At 54.9% G+C, this 16,064-nt stretch overlaps 1 protein-coding gene across 5 annotated transcripts in view; it reads left to right on the top strand.

Annotated features, from left to right (window-relative positions):
* The window catches only part of Pde9a (phosphodiesterase 9A), an 81,266-nt gene that overhangs the window by 35,349 nt on the left and 29,853 nt on the right, over positions 1-16,064 (top strand). The window contains exon 1 of one of the 5 annotated variants that reach the window (XM_076868363.2): positions 12,824-12,970. The exons of 3 other annotated variants lie outside the window; for them this stretch is intronic. In XM_076868363.2, coding sequence (XP_076724478.2) covers positions 12,859-12,970 — 112 coding nt within the window. In that variant the 5' untranslated portion in view covers positions 12,824-12,858. Of the gene's footprint in view, positions 1-12,823; positions 12,971-16,064 lie in introns of those variants that run through there. One more of the 5 variants, XM_076868364.2, reaches the window with a different exon arrangement.

Raw genomic sequence — 16,064 nt, 5'->3', positions numbered from 1 at the left:
GGACTGACTCTTCTCCTGGGAACAGGACAGAGCTTTCCGATTCTTGAAAACCCGGTGAGTCCTGGTTGTGGTGAAAGCTGGGCTGTGGACCGTCTGGATTTCGTTTCCCCCCATTGAAGCCTGTTGGGCTGACAAGAGTTGGGGATTGCCATCTGCCTGTTGATGCCTTCAAGGCCTGTTTTTGAGCTTTGGGATGGCTCCAGGGGCTGTGCCTCTGTTCCCACTCCAGTTCTTTGGAGCAGAGCCATTTAGGTGCGGTGGAGAAATGCCAGGGGCAGCTCATGTTGTCCTCCAAGGTCATTGTAAGGACTTACGCTTCTCTATGAGTGACGCAGGGAGCTATGAGAAGGTTTTGAGCCAAGAAGTTACATAACCAGATCCATATGCACTTAACAGACTTGACCTTCACATTATTTATCCACAGCGAGCACGTCGCACCGAAATCACAGTGTGTAAGACAGGCCTTCCCGTGGGGAGCTGCAGGTAGGGCATCTGTGTCCTCGACTCTCAGAGTGCTTGATGTGACCAGGCCACTCTGCGAGGACACCACCCTGCAGCCCACGCTGCGTCTGTGAGACGGCACGTCTCCCTTTGGCCAGCTGAGTGCTGAGGTGCCAGCTCTCTTTACCTCCCGTCTCGAGGCCCCATGTGCACCCTGTGTGGAGGAGAAGCCCTCCCAGACTCCCCGTCTCAGGCAGAAGCCCCAGCATCGCATCTCCTCGCCATGTTTGTTCTCTGGGGTTTGTTGCCCTTTGGTTTGAACCCAGGGGCACCTACCACTGAGCTCCATCCCAGCCCTTTATTTATTTATCCAGGGTTAGGGTTAGGGACCCAGCCCTTGCCCTTTTACTTTGAGCCAGGGTCTTGCCGACCTGCCCAGGCTGGCCTGGACCTTGCCATCCTGCTTCCTTGGCTTCCCAGGGGCGGGGATCACTGGCGTGTGCATGTCCTGGCGTGTGCATGTCCTGGCGTGTGCCTTGTCCTGGCGTGTGCATGTCTGTTGTGCTCACTGAGGAGAAGGGAGGCAGGCAGCAGAGGGGGCAGCGGAGCGACCCTGAGGCCTAGGACCTCTCCGTCGGTCCTGTGGGAGGAGCAGGCCTGGGCTCGCTGGACAGCAGGCTCTGGGGTGCTCTGAGGAAGGGCAGAGTGCTCTCCTGACTGAGTGGAGGAGTCTGAGAAGCATCTGAGTCCACCCCAAACCCCGAAAGCCTCCACCTGAGGTGGAGCAGGCCCAGGGAGGACCAGGCCACTCTGTGAGGACACCACCCTGCAGCCCGCCTGGGGACCCGCAGGGCCGCTGGACACGGTGCAGGTGAGGAGCAGACGGAGAGGGAGCCTGGCGCTGCCCCCCAGCTGGCATGTGGTGCTGGCAGCTGGCAGCTTGGGGGCAGGCGGGAAGAGAGCCAGAAGCGCCAGGAGGCAGCAGCCCGAGAGGAGGGCCAGGCTGAGACACCAGACAGGAGTCGCCTGAGAAGGACGCAGGATCCATCTGGTCCAGAGCAGAGGGACGGACAGCAAAGCCCAGCAGAATGAAGAAACGAGACAGGCCAGCCGAGCGGAGGGAGACCAGGGGAGGTGGCAGCAGTGTCCAGATATTTACAAGAAAGAGGGAATTTTGAGTAGCTTTAGGGCAACCTGGTCCAGTGGAAGACGGTGGGCTCTTCAAGGAAAAGGACTTAACGAAGCTGGAGCCCATCGTAAAAGGACCAGCAGCCTGAGGGGGCTGAGCGCCCCCACGGAGGCTCTGCCAAAGGTCTGGTGGCCATGTGCCCGTGAGTCACCTGTGCCTGCAGCAGCCCCCCAGACCCAGGATCCCCAGAGGCCCCGAGAAGTTTGGGGAACACACTGAACTGCAAAGCACAAGGGCTGTGTTGACATCTGAGCGTCATGGTGTCTGCAGAGGAGGAGCAGAGGGGACGTCTCTTCCAAACATGCCAAGAGAAGACGAAAAGCAGAGAACTCCTGTGGCGTCTCCAGGATTGCACTCTGCAAAGAGCCGGAGGGGGCCGCTCTCGAGGCTTCTGGCCTGGGGCCTCCTTGAGAGTTCCCAGGCCCTCACAGGCTGAGCGGACGCTGAGTGGCCTGTGGGGCAGCATGCGCTGTGGCCTTCGAGAGGCCAGGGGCTGCGTGCATTCCTGCAGGACAGCACAGGACTTTGCTCTCCAGAGATAAGCAGCCCTGGGAGAGCCCGTGCTGGCCCTGGGTCTGCCGTGTCCCTTGGGCCCAGCTCAGAGCTGGTACCACATTACTCTGCCCGAGAAGCCTCCCAGCCTCCGAAGGCACCCTGCTTCCCCGGCACGGCCGACACCTCTCTCGGGGTCTGCACCCTTTCCTTGCTCACATTTCTGGTCAGACTGACACTCTCAGCTCCGGGTGTCCGGGGCCCCTTCTCTTCCTCTGTGTCCATATTCCATGTTTTCTTAGGGGACAGAGTAGATGTTCTGTGGACCCCCATGGCCTGGGGTTTCCTGAAACCAGCCAGGAAAGGGCACGTGACGGGTACATTTGGAAAATACCTTTTCCTTTTGGAGCTCATTCTTGGTCATGACCTTCCACCTCCCTTCCATCTGGCCTTGCTTCCCAGAGCTTTGTGCCTTTGCCCAAGGTCCTGGCCACGCGGGCCTGAGTTGGGCCTGAGCAACCCCCTTTGTCCTTGAACCAACAAGCCACATTACAGTGGCAATAAAGAGAGCGCCAGGAGAGGAAGCAGGGTTCTGGTTCTGGACTGGCCTGGCTGCCAAGGCTCAACTCCACGCCGCCTGCACCAGCCCTCCCTGCAGTCCTGTCCTCAGCAGATCTGAGTGCCCTTCAGCAAGAGCCCCGGCTGGCCTGCAGGGCTGTGCCAGGCAGAGATGCCCAGTGCTTGGCTGTTTTGCCACTAGGTTTTCAGGAATCAGTTAAGAGGAGAGCACTGTAGGAGCAGGCCTTTTAAGAGAAAAGGAGAGGCCAGCGCTGAGCTAGGCCCACCGCAGGCCACAGAGGCTCTCAGGGGCCACAGCAGCCCCGTGTCTCCAGCCGAGAACAAACGTGAGGACCTCCGCAAACACGACCCTTCTGTCTGCCAAATGCTTCTTCTAGAGAAATGTCCTTTTACAGCAGCAAACACTCGCTGTCCCAGCTGCTCGGGAGCCTGAGGCAGAGACCCCTGAGTCCACGCGCTGGGGGCAGCCTGGGCAGCAGTGATACCTTGTCTAAAACATGAAATAAAATTAGGAAAAATATCCCGTCTGCCTTGTCCTGGAAGATAATCCTGTGGCCAGACTACTTTTCCCTTTTGTGAATGAAATAAAATTCACAGAAACTACAAAATCACAGGGCACATTTCTATGCATCTTTTTACAGCAGGGCTCCTGATTCTTTTGAAAGCCTTTGAATCATCATTTTTATTTGATTGAAGCAGATCAAACTCAAACAGGGGTGTTTTCAAATTGTAAAAGGTGGGATTACAGCTGCGGCCTGTTGCCGTGTGCCTGCTGCTTGCCCTCAGCCTGCCCAGGGCTCTCGGGACAGATGCCTGTCACAGAAACAATCGCTGGCTAATTAACCACCAGGACCTCAGCCCCTGCAGGAGGGGTCCACCCTGCCTGAAGCCCCTGAGCACCAGGCAGGCGATGCCAGCCCCACAGTGTCCACCATTCACTGCGCCAAGGCCCCGCTCCTGCACTTGACCTCGCAGTGTCCACCATTCACTGCGCCAAGGCCCCGCTCCTGCACTTGACCGGATGTGCCTGCTGGATGACAAGGCATGCTCCGCTTTCGAAAGCCACAGAGCTCGCCATGCCTCTGTGTTCCTCGGGAAGGCCAGTGCACCAACAGTGCTCTCGGGGAGCTGTGGCTGTCAGCCATTGAGTCATGCCCAACCTGGGGACAGAGCCTTCATCTTCAGAGCCAGACACAGGCCTGTGGTGGGATGTGGGCTCTGTTTGTCCTCCATTTCCGTGACTGCCATCAACACAGGACAGGGCCTCTTGTCACAACACCCTGCCCAGCCACCCGTCTCCAGACCCTGCATCTGGCCCTGTCAGTGAGGAGACCCCATGGAGCCCCCGAGGGCAGGGCAGATGACCCCCAGACTCATATATTCTGTTGTCACTGCTTCCAAAGGACAATGAAAGGCAAGCCACCAAGACACATCAAGTTGCAGATGCTGACAGAGTACATGCCAGTGCTCCTGTAAGTCACAGGTGACGGGCAGCCAGTGGAGAGGGACAGCTGGCAGGCTCCACATTGGACACTGCTCAGAATTCCAGCAGGGCCGGGCAGCCTGCCCCCAGCCACACACCTGTGCCTCTTCTTCATGGAGAGGGCTCCCGCTGCTCTGCAGATGCCCGGATTTTAAGGTGGTCAAGACCCGGCAAAGCTATGCCAGGGGACCCATCTGATCTTACTGTGTGTGCTGCTGGCACCATTGGGCAGCGAGACTCACCCAGGCCTGCTCCCAACAGCTCAGGAAACAGCCCTGGCTGTGGATGCCCAAAGGGAGGCTCGGGGCCTCTGGGGCCCAAAACACTGTATGTGAAAGGGTCTGGGGGGCAGCGATGGAAGGCCAGAGCTGCCCCGTCTGGGCATTCGGCCAGGAGGGCCCCACAGGCTCTCTGAGTGTAGAACACACTGAGCTTTGAAGACTTAGCATAAAAAAAGGGGTGGAGACACGCCATGATTGTTGACTCTGGTTTTTTATTTCTTAGACGTGATCTGCATAACAGAGAAGCCACCTTTGTACGTATTCAGTAGTTTTTAGTATATTCACCTTTTTCCATCACCTCTAAAAGAAGCCCTCTACCCATTAACAGTGATGCCCGTCACCTTCGCCCCAGTCCCCCGCCCCCACTGCTGTCTCTGGATTTCCTCTTCCGCACATTCCGTCCAGCGCAAGCTGCAAGCCGGGCCCTCTGTGGCAGCTCCTCCCACGCCTGATGTTTTCAAGGCTCATCAAGTAGTGCCTGCAGCGTCTTCCCTTCCCGTTTATGGCTGACGGATGCTGCACAGCGGCTGTGTCACTTGGTCCTCATCACTCTTCAGCTGATGGGCATTTGGGCTGTTTCCATTGGGAGCCATTGGGAACGACGCTGCTGTGGACATCGGTGTGCAGATCTCTGTGCGAACAGTGCACACTGAAGATGAAATGTTCTGAGATGTATTGGGTTAAGTAAGATATCAATTTTTTTAAAGTCCAGCCACAGAGAAGGGAAGGGCTAGAGGCTCACAGCTGGCATACAAGATGCTGTTGGTCCCATCCTGAGGTCCCTGAGCTTGGGGAGACAGTCCCCATGTCCCCCCCGTGGCTCCCTCCTCCACCCGAGTCCCCTGCTGAGGACATCCTCAGGACAAACCAGAAGTCTGGGCAGTTACTGCCCCCACACAGATGTCCCCAGGGGGAGGAGCTGATGGACAGACACTCGGTCTCCTGTCCTGAAGGGCACGGTTCTCTGATGTCATCTGTGCAGGTGCTCAGAGGAACCCTGGAGCAATGGGCTGTCACCTGTGTGTTCACTGCCTCCTGGGTCTCTTCCCTCCTTGTCCCAGTGCCCACACCTCCCAGGGCTTCCTGGGGGTGCCTCCAGATACACTCACTTCCCAGCTCCCTGTCTCCAGGTCGGCTTTTGAGGAAGCCAAAGTAGAGCTTAGACTTGGAAAGGGGATGGAAGAGCAAAGGGTGCCCCCAGAGGCTCCTTCATTCATCAGCTGGATGGAACGGCCTCGGGAAAGCTACTTCCCTGCTCGGAGCTTCAATCTCCCTTGCAAAATAGGAATCATAATACATTCCCTGTGTGTTCTTAAGAGGACAAATGAAGTAATTTATGCAAAATGCTCAGCAAGGGCCTGCCACTGGGTAAGTGCTAATAGATGGAGCTATCATTTCAGGTGACCCGGGGGCATTATTGAATGGCTAAAATCATGTCTCTCTGGAATTGCAGGATTTTAATAGGGAGGAGCTTGCTAGGGTCTCAACCAACACGTGCAGTGTGGGCTGTTTTCGCTTGAAAGTCAAGTTAAGGCTTGAATTTGAGCACAGATGTGTTGCTTATGAGAAATAATAATGTTTCTTAATAATGTTTTCTATATTTAGACCAATGTCGTTCCAAAGCTTTGAAGCCTGGAAGCTTTATAAGCATATACTTAGTCATCCATGCTTGCATTATTTTTAAAACAAATGGGGTGCAGTATACACAATGAAAACAGCCATTTCTGGAATTGTGTGTTTTCACTTCCCTTAGGGTGGTCTGGCCAGCAAAGACGGCACTCTCAGCACACTGCTGCCAAGATGTGGGTGGCACCCAGCAGCCAGGGTTCCTGGAATTGGTGTCTCAGTCTGGTGACAACAATGACATCCAAACTTCAAGCCACACACAGTCCAGCTGTTCTTTCTGCCCCTGGTCATTCTTGAGGTCCAGGTGGGATGCCCACACGTGCATCCTGTCCAGCTGAAGTGACATGCCCAGGTCCCAGGGTGATGCACGTAGCCACCACCCCAGTCTAGACAGCACAGCGCATCACCCTAGAAAGCTTCCCCGAACCTCCCCAAGTCAGCCCACATCACCCCAGACTCCTCCCTTCTGGCCTGTCACCACCACAGGTGGGTTCTGCTGCTCTTGAACTTGCAGACGTGGAATCCTCCCATAGGTACACTCTGGCGTTGGGGTCTGGAGTCTTTGCCTAGCATCATGGTGTTAATTCATCCATTCGAATTGCTCATTCTCGTGTGGATGGACCTTCCGGTCACGTCCATTTGGGTTCTACTGCCAGACTCACTTTACAAGCCTCACTGTAGGGCAAGGATGTGTCTAACCTCATAAGAAACTGCCAGACTGTTTCCCAAATGGCTGTACCACTTCATGTCCCACTAGAAGTACCTGAGTGAAGATGCTGTTCTGCAACCCCCAACACAGGATATCTTGGTTTTTTTAATTTAAAACTTCCAGTAGGGGGCTGGGCTGTAGCTCAGAGGGAGCACTTGCCTAGCATGTGTGAGGCCCTGGGTTCAATTCTCAGCACCACATATAAATAAATAAATAAAGTCCTATCGACGACTAATATATATATATTAGCTGGGGACAGTGGCACATGCCTGTAATCCCAGTGGCTCTGAAGGCTGAGGCAGGAGGATTGCAAGTTCAAATCCAGCCTCAGCAACGGTGAGGTGCTAAGCAACTCAGTGAGACCCTGTCTCTAAATAAAATACAAAATAGGGCTGGGGATGTGGCTTTGTGGTCAAGCCCTCCTGAGTTCAATCCCCCATACCAAAAAAAGAAAAAGCAACAATCTTTTAGTAGGTGCAAGATGAATACCTTGTTGCATTTTAATTTGCTTTCCCCAAATGACTTAATGATTTTGAGCATGATTTTATAGGGTTATTGGCCATTCGGAGGTCTTATTTGTGAGATGTCTGTTGTAAATACTTGGCTCCTTTTTTGTAACACTTTTCATCACTGGTTTGTGGAAGCTCTGGTTAGATTCGTTTGTCAGACATACATAAATAGCACCTATTTTTCCTAGTTTCTGACTTGACTTCTCCGTGTTCTTAATGAGGTCACTGGATAAGCAGAGGATTTTAATTGGTTGACGTCTAACATGTTTTTCTTTTATGCTTAGAAGCTGCAACTTCTCTCAAATCACTTTTTCTACCCCAAGCACATTTTTAGAAGACTTAGAGTTATAGGCTGTTGTATTTTAATCCGTAATCACTTCAAGTCACAAGTGTGTTGTGAGTAGGGGTCTCATTCCTTCTCCCCCCGGGTATATCCGGTGTTAACACACCACTTGCTAAGAGACTTCCCTGTCCTGTTGAATACCTCCGGCACCTTTGTGAAAACTGGTGGTCTCTCCTGGGTGGGTCTCTTTGGGGACCCTGTGTCCCGTCTCCTCCATCCACCAGTTCCACATTGGCTCCATCTCTGGGCTGCTGTGAGTCTAGTACATTTGTCTCTCTCTTCTGTTGCTTTTGGTTAAATGGACCCTTTTCTGTTCACTCTGAAGTCAGAACACTCTCCTTGACTTCTAGGGGAGTGAGGGTGCTCTGTGGCTTTGCCCCCCATGGCCTGCAACGTGCCTGGGTCTGGGGTGACAGCATCCTAGAGACCCCCAGTTCATGAGCACAGTGCCACCTCCCTCGTCTGGTCTTATTTCGCTTCTCCCGGCTTTCTGATTTTAGGATAGTTGTCTTGTATATCCTTCATTAAAGTTATTCCCAAGAATTTTCTGCTTTCTGGTTTTATTGTAGATAAATTTTCCACTATTGCTGCCAGATTATGAAAGTAGAATAGACGTGCATATTCACATGGTCTTGTGGTCTTTGCCTGATTCCTGTGAGCTCTAGTGGTGTTCTAGAGATTCCTGGGTTTCCCATGGAGACAACCTTATCTTCTGGAAACAACGGCAGTTGTCATCCTTGCATTCCAATCTTCGTGGCGTGTGTTTCTTGTTTGACGGTGGCTCCTGCCCAGACGCCAGTGACTCGGGGCGTGAGAGCAGACCCCTGCCTGCTGCCTTCTTGTCCTCCACCCTGACGGACGGCATTGGCCTCCGGTCCTCTGGCCAACTGGGAGCGTTCCTCGACTCAGGTTCTCTGCACGTGTTCAGACGCTGAGGATATGTCCTTCCGCCCTGGTTGGCTAGTGGTCTTTGTCATTGCAGGTGTTGGACTCGGTTGTACGTTCTTTTGGCGTCCACTGGGATGGTCACTGGTTTTCTCCTTCATTCTATTGATGCAGTGAGTTGATCATATGGATTGATTTTCAGATATTAAAACTCTCTGCTTTCCCGGGGTACACACACCTGTATTGGTAGGAACTCCCCCAGGGAAACCCTGGGGGGGTGCAGCCCTCTTCCCCGGGGAGCTGGCTGTTTGGTCCTCGCTTGCTTGCCCTGCCTGCCTCATCTCTTGGGGATTTGGCCATGTCTGTGTTTAAGGGGGTATGGGTCTGTAACCCTATTTTTCTGCCCCATTTCGATATTGGAGATATGGGGCCTCATAAGACGCTGGTGGTGCTGTCCTTCTCGACTTCCTGAAAGAGCTCACGTGATCCTGGTACTGCTTCTCCGCGTCCCTTGGCCGGTCGGCAGGGCTGCTGTGTCCTCAGGCGCTTTCGTCCCCCTCAGGTGTCACCCCTTGGCTGCACCTGGGCTCTCCCGTGTGTTGATGAGCAGTTTTCCAAATTCCATTCCCTTCCTTGGGTTGGCTTTCCGGCCACACCTTCTAGCTCTGATTTTAGTTGCTCGTTCCAGCACTAAAATGCACATCTGTGAATTTATTTAAATTGATAGACATCATTTTTTAGATTTACCGTGAAAGTTCAGGGCGTTCCCACAGTTTGCCTCCCCACAGGGGACTCAGTGCCGGCCACGGGTATCTGCAGTTGAGTGACATAGGTCACAGTCACTGGGCAGCAATGATACCCTGGCCCACAGAGTCCACAGTCCACGAAGGGCTCACATCGTATGTCCTCTGGGCTTGGGCAAGTGCCCAGCAACACGTGTCCTTCACAGCATCAGAGAGAAAAAAAGCTGTGCTGCTGGGAACTGCCCCGTGCTGCCCAGAACTGCCCCCTGCTGCCCTGTGCCCCCTTCCTCCCGGCCTCCCTGCTGCCTCCAAGTGCAGCCTTCTCCAGTCGGAACCACACGGGATGCAGCCTTTGGTGGGCTTTCCCCCTTCCTGCTGGGCGCTTAAGGACTTTCTAGGCTTTTTTGTGGCTTTTTGGTGTCAAGTAGCATCCCACTGTCTGTGTGTGTCACAGGTTATCTGGTCACCTAGTGCAGGGCGTCTCAGTGCTCCCAGGTTTTGTCCCTTAAGAATCAAGCCGCTGTTCACATCTGTGTGACCTGTTTTCAGCTCCTTGAACCCCAGGGGGCATCACTGCTGGAGCCTGTGGCCAGGGCAGGGTGTTCGGCTTCATAGGACGCTGCCAGACTGACTTCCAAAGGGCCGCCAGGCGCTGGCTCCCACACAAGGAGCCAGAGTCCCCGAGGCTGCACACCGACCCCCGATGTGCCTCAGTGGTCTGGATTCTGGCCATTCTTGCAGGTGCGAGGCGAAATCACCTGTTGTTTCCATTTGTGGTTCCCCGATGGCACCTGCCACCTCTGGATTCTCCTCGTTGGCAGTGTCTGTTCAGACCGTCGCCCACTTGAGTCGGTGTCTGTTTGGAGTTAATGTTGTGCCATCTCATATAATACGGACATGGCAGTGGGGGTCCCGCCGCCCTCTCCCCCCAGTCGCTGACCCCATAGTCTGAGTCCACCCACACCTAAGTCCCGGAGGACGGTATCACAAGTCTGCTTTAGTCTTTTGAATAAATCATGGAAAGAGATACTTTTTAACCCTTCCCTGCAAGTTCGCCATTTCCGGTGCTCTATTTCTTCCTGTCCGTCCGGCTCCCAGGCGCAAGACCAGCCCCCCAGCGTCGCCCGTTCCTTTTCTCTCAGCATTTCTCAAGGATCTGCAGCGTGGCTCTGCCTTGCTCTGCAGGACTGCTTCCCGGTGTCTGGTTTCCTAATGTGTGCAGTCGGTGCCTTTCTTGGCCTCCTTGTCCCTGGGGAGCGGGCAGCTGTCCCTGTCCCTGTTCCCGTCAGGGCGGGTCTCTTCCCACGGGTCTGCCTTCTCCCACTTACCTCGGGGCTCCAGATGGTCAGCTGTGCTGTCCTGCACCTGGTCCCTCTCCCTTCCCCTCTGGGTGTTCGCCGAGTGGCCGAGGTCTACAAATCTGTGTTTTCCCAAACTTGTGAATTTCCAGGCTTGCTTATTTGACGTGTCCGGCACCCTTCCCTCCGCCCTTTCCCTCTGCAGCTCTACTACAGGCACTTAGAAGTCTGCTGTCACCACTCTGTCACCGTGGCTCTGTCACTGTGGCTCTGGTTTTGTGGGGGATTTTGTTTTGTTTTTATTAATTTTTTTCCTCTCTGCTCTTCGGATTTGGCAATTTCCAGTGCTCTGTCCTCTACTTCCCCGATTCTTCTGCTGACTCCAAACTGCTGTCAGCACATCTGTGAATTTTTCATTTCAGATATTCTGTTTTAAAATCCTAAAACATTTTGCCGGATTCTGATTCATAGGTTTCTCTCGGTAACGTCATCTGTTTAGTTTATTACATCTTCTGTCTGGGTCTGTGGACACATTTATAACTGCTGCATTAAACTCTCTGCCTGCTAATTTCAACCTCAGGGTCGTCTGGAGTTTCTGTCGGGTGACTTTCTGGTGACCGTGGGTCACGTTTTCCATTTCTTTGCGGGTCTGTTGTGTTGTACGCCAACATTATGAGTAGCCCTGGAGAGACGAGGTTTTGTCCTCTTTGTCTGAAGGATGTTGGTTTTGTTCGAGGCTCATTATTTCTTGACTGCTCATCCTGAGCTTGTGGGGGCTGGTCTTATCCTCTTTGGGGGAGATCTCTAAAATGACACTTCTGGGGTTCCACCGGTTGAGCCCCTCTAACAGGTCTGCACTAACTGTGATTTTCGTCACCATACAGTGGCAGCAGCTGAAATCTCTGAGCTCCCTGCTCCTGGGCAGCTCAGGGTTTGGCCCTCCCAGCTTCCTCCTTTGGAGATTCCCCTTTCGGACAACCTACAACTCCCCTCCGACTCCTCAGCCCACCAGCCGGCAGCTTCCTGCTTGAGTTCCACAGCTGACAGGCCGCCCTTGGCCGCTGCGTCAGGCTTCACCTGCGCACGAGCGCGCCTAGTGGGTGGCTGGCTGCCTCCGTCATTGTTATGTCAGTGATCAGTGGCTACTTTTTAGAATCTCTCATGCTGTATGTAGATGTCACAACCGTGTGCAGCCTGTTCAGGCGCACAGGTGTGGAGTGGCCTCTGGTTTGCACGGCAGACTCAGTCCTTCGTACGTTTTGGCAAACGGCCTGTCATTTGCACGGCAATCGATTCATTTATTGGGTTAGTTATCCCGACAGAATGCTTCCTGGAACTAGTCCTGTAGGGTCATCTGACAGGAGGTCAAAGCCCCAGACGCAGGAGGTGAGCTGAGTTGATTCCTTTGGCCTCACAGCAATTAAACTTTCCCACAGTGTGACAGCTGACAGTGGCACACGTGGGCCCTGGTCGGGGGCACAGTCCCACCTGCATGGATGGCCGGCTGCTGGTCACCAAAGTCAGAGTCCTCTGGAAAAGGCTCCAGGGCACGTTAGACCCACATCTTCTGCCCCAGAAGGTCATCGCACTGTGGGCCACAGAGAAAGGTGCCCTGTGTCCCCTCAAGAGGAGGACGGTGCCCAGACAGCGCCCTGGCCCAGCTCTGCAGCCCAGAGGGGAGCAGGACAGTTGTGACTTGGCCTTCTCTGAATGTCCCGCAGCCACTGCAGGGGACGAGGACGTCTAACTGAGTCAACACACACAGACCACCTAGAACGGCCATTGGTACAGAGGGCTGGGCAGAGCGCGGGCTGCGGTGGGTAAGTCAGTGCTGGCTCTGCCCAGCCCCTGAGCTGCCTGGGACTGCCCCTCAGGAGTGGAGGGGCTTGGAGAAACTGCCCCCACGCAGCCTGAAATCAGACGAGGCTGTGCAGAACAGAAAGTCCCCTCTCCAAGAACACAGGAGACACTGGCCCAGCGCTGCCCCGAGGCCGGGGAGTCTGAACAACAGGCAGCTGCAGGCGAATCTCAGGGAACCTCATGGAGGGGCCTCGGGGCCTCGGGGCCTTCTGCCTGCCTCCTTTTCTCTGTGTGGCTGCAATATGGACCATCTGAGGTCGTCCTTGGGCTGCTGACCAACCTGGTGACTTCTCAGCAGGACAGACCGGACGGAGGCCTGTGCCTTTAAGAAGCGGGCAAGGTCACTGTTGATCATATAACTTTATTGTGCTCCCGGGCTGTAAAGGAAGCGTCCTCCTCCTCGCTCTGAATGTCCATTTTATGACATCCATAAACAGTGAGCTGCTCATGACTGTCCCCGCACTCGAACCTCCTCGCCCCGCTGGCTCGAGGGCGGCTGCAGGGCCCGGGAGAGAGCAGTTGTGGACGGGAGGTGAGTCCAGCCCCTCTTGGCTCCCAGGAAGAGGGTGACACTCCCAGCCCCACCCGCAGGAGGCCACCAGCCATCCTTGGTAGTGCCCTGGTTCTTGGGCTGGACAAGAGCAGAAATAGGTGACCCCTCTGCAGGGACTCTGAAGAGCTAGTCTCTTTGGGGCCAGGCACATGGGGTTTTTCCCCTAATGCGAAAATAATCGTAGGACACCCTTTCTAAAGGGGCCGTGGGTTTTCTGCGTTGCTCCTGCCTTTTTGCTGTTGTGGGAAGCGTGTTGAGCTTGGATCACGAGGGGAATGTTGGTGTCCACTCTGCTGCTTCCGGTGGAGACAGTGGGTGAAGCCTGGTGCTTTGTGTCATCTCCGCAGCGGGTGGACTTGAGCCCAGTGGGTCAGGCCACGGTCGCCAGCCGCCTGAAGACGGGCATGGGCGTGCATGGGCGCCGGGCAGCAGCCCCAGGCCATGGAGTGCTGTTCTTGCCCTGCTGCAGGCCAAAGGCTGGCATGTGCGTGCCCACGCTGGCACCCCCGGGTCTGCAGCCCTCAGGCCCAGGCATCCCCAGAGCGGGGTTTGCTTCCGCTTGTCCAGGGGAGGAGGTGAATGTCCAAACAGCTTGGGCGAGCAGAGCACAGAACAACTGAGGTGGCTGTCCCTGTCCTCAGTGGCACAGAACAGAAAGGTGAGCCACCGTCCGCTGGCGGCCCACCAGGGAGCACCTCAGCCACGGTCTCTGGTGGGAAAGGCAGGCTTTCCCGTTGATCCCTCAGAGCAGACCCGTGGGTCCTTCTGCGCTGGGCAAACTCAGGATGGTAAACAATTCCTGGAAGAAGTGGGTGAGGCAGGGCAGGTTCCTTGAAATCCAGGAGGCCAAGGCGGAGTCAGACACTCTGTGGGCATTGCAGGGGGCAGGGCAGATTCTGCCGGTCAGGCCACTGGGGAAGCGCCGTGGGCAGAGTGCCCTTCCCGCTGCCCCCACAGGCTGAATCCTGTCCAGGAACCTCAGCTGACAGCCCCAAGAGACCCCTCCTCAGAGTGGCCAGGGACTCAGTGGGCTCCACCTGCCTTGGTCCTTTTCTGTGCCCAGGTGCTGGGCTGATGGAGCAGCGTCCTCAAGCCAGGACCCCAACTCACCACCCCCAGGGTTGCCCTGAACTAACTCAGCTCTCCTGTAGCACGGGGAGCCCCGCTGCCACTGCCCTCCCAGTGGGCACTCCTCACAGGAGGGGACAGGTGGGCTAAGACATAAGCAGAAGGGAGGCCAGACTCGTGAGGCTGTGCACGAGCCTCCCCCAGCCTGTGCCGTGATGGATTGTCTGGAAGGTCACATCTCACCCTTGTTACAGTCACTGGTGCCTAGCGGTCCATCCTGGAAGTCCACAGGACACCCGGACTCCAGGCCACTTTCAGACTGTACGCTACCTGATCTCCTGGGATGGTTTCCTTTGGAAGCATGAGTCACCAAGAGCGTCATCTTGCTCTTCCTTGGTGTTTATCTGCCTGACCAGTGCCAGTTAAGGCTGACTCCCTGACCCCAGGCTCTTTTTTCTTCTCTCCCCATTTACTTAAAATCCTTGAGATTGAGAGGAACTCCAAAGACCAGTCTTTCCCAGCTGTGAAATACCAAAATCTCTGGCTTTTGCTGATTATTCTGAAACCTGCTAAGAAATTCTCAAAGCCAAGTCACTTGAATATGCTTTGATTTAAAAAAAAGAAAAACATCAGTACACATCATGCAGCATTTAGGAAACAGCACTAGGTATCATACATAATAGCAAATTTTGCTGGCAGGGTGTAGTTTTGCCAAGAAGGTGGCAAATGACTAACAATTGCAATTGAAAACTGCTGCCCCCATATTCGGGGGTTTCAGACTCCTGAGGGTTCCCAGGATGCTGGAGAGGGAAAGAACACTTTCAGGACATTGCAGGCAGGATCTGGGCCTCTCAGCCCCCCACCCCCATCATCCCAAGGATCACAGCACACCAGGGTGGGTGGCACAAGCAAGAGGGGATGTGGTGGAGAACTGGGACTGTCAGCAAGCCTTAGAGAGACGGCCATCAGGACGCCACGGCGGGGAAGGTCACGTTGCTTCCCGTGGGCCAGGGCCTGTCCTGAGCACTTCACACACGTCCAGTCACAGCTCATTTGTAAGTTCTGAAATCCACCGGGAGGAAACAGTGGCCACTGCAGGAATTCCAGCGACTGGGGGAGGGAGGCACCCACTTCCGGACCAGGCTCTGTTTATGGATGTGTGGGTGGTTGGTCTTTGTGCACACCAGCATTTTCCCCCTCCTTTCTCCTGGAAAAAGAATGCAGATTTTGCAGTCTGGAAAGAGACAGCCCAGGAGGCTCCTTGTGCTGAGCTGCGGTGGCCTCTGGGGGGTGTTCCCACTGGCTTTATTTCTGGGCCCTTGCAGAGAACCAGAACATTAACACTCCGCCAGCGCTGAGCTGGGGAGGAAGGCACCAGATGAAGGGCACGATGCATGATCGTACTTGAGCTGGGAGTTGAAATCAGGCATCAGAATGATGGAACACGGAAGGGTCCCACCTCCAGAGTCCTAGGGGAAGCCCCTTCTGTTCTGAGGCCTTGTTTGAAGGTAGTTGCAGGTTTGCATGTGGCCAGGAGAACAAATATGGAGACAGCCCATCCCTCTTTGCCCAGTTTCTTCTGGGGTAACATCGGGCACAGCTGTGGCCCAGTGACACCAACTCTGGACACTGACAGTTCAGACATAGATGGCTCCCTCCTCTCAGGACCCCTCCTGCTGCGCGCTGAGGCCACACCACTTCCTTTCTATGCCCCACCTGCTCCTTAACCCCGGCAGCCACTGATCACGGATCCTGATTGTGTCATTCCAAGAATGCCCTGTGAGTACAGTCCTGTGGGGGATCTCTGGGGACAGGCTGGGTCCCCCATCATGATCCTCACGGGCATGCCGGCCGCTGTTTCTGTATTGATAGTTCATTTCTTTTTATGGCTGAGCCGTGTTCTATGGGTGGACCACAGTTCCCTTAGCCTTTCACCCTTGAAGAGTCTCTGGCTTCTGTCCAGTCGGGGCTATTACAAATCAAGCTGCTGGGAACGTTGTGTCCA

This window comes from Callospermophilus lateralis, chromosome 10 (genome assembly GCF_048772815.1).
Source record: "Callospermophilus lateralis isolate mCalLat2 chromosome 10, mCalLat2.hap1, whole genome shotgun sequence".
Classification (NCBI taxonomy): Eukaryota; Metazoa; Chordata; class Mammalia; order Rodentia; family Sciuridae; genus Callospermophilus; species Callospermophilus lateralis.
The sequence above is the reverse complement of the archived record's forward strand: the minus strand, read 5'-3'. Positions and strand labels throughout refer to the sequence as shown.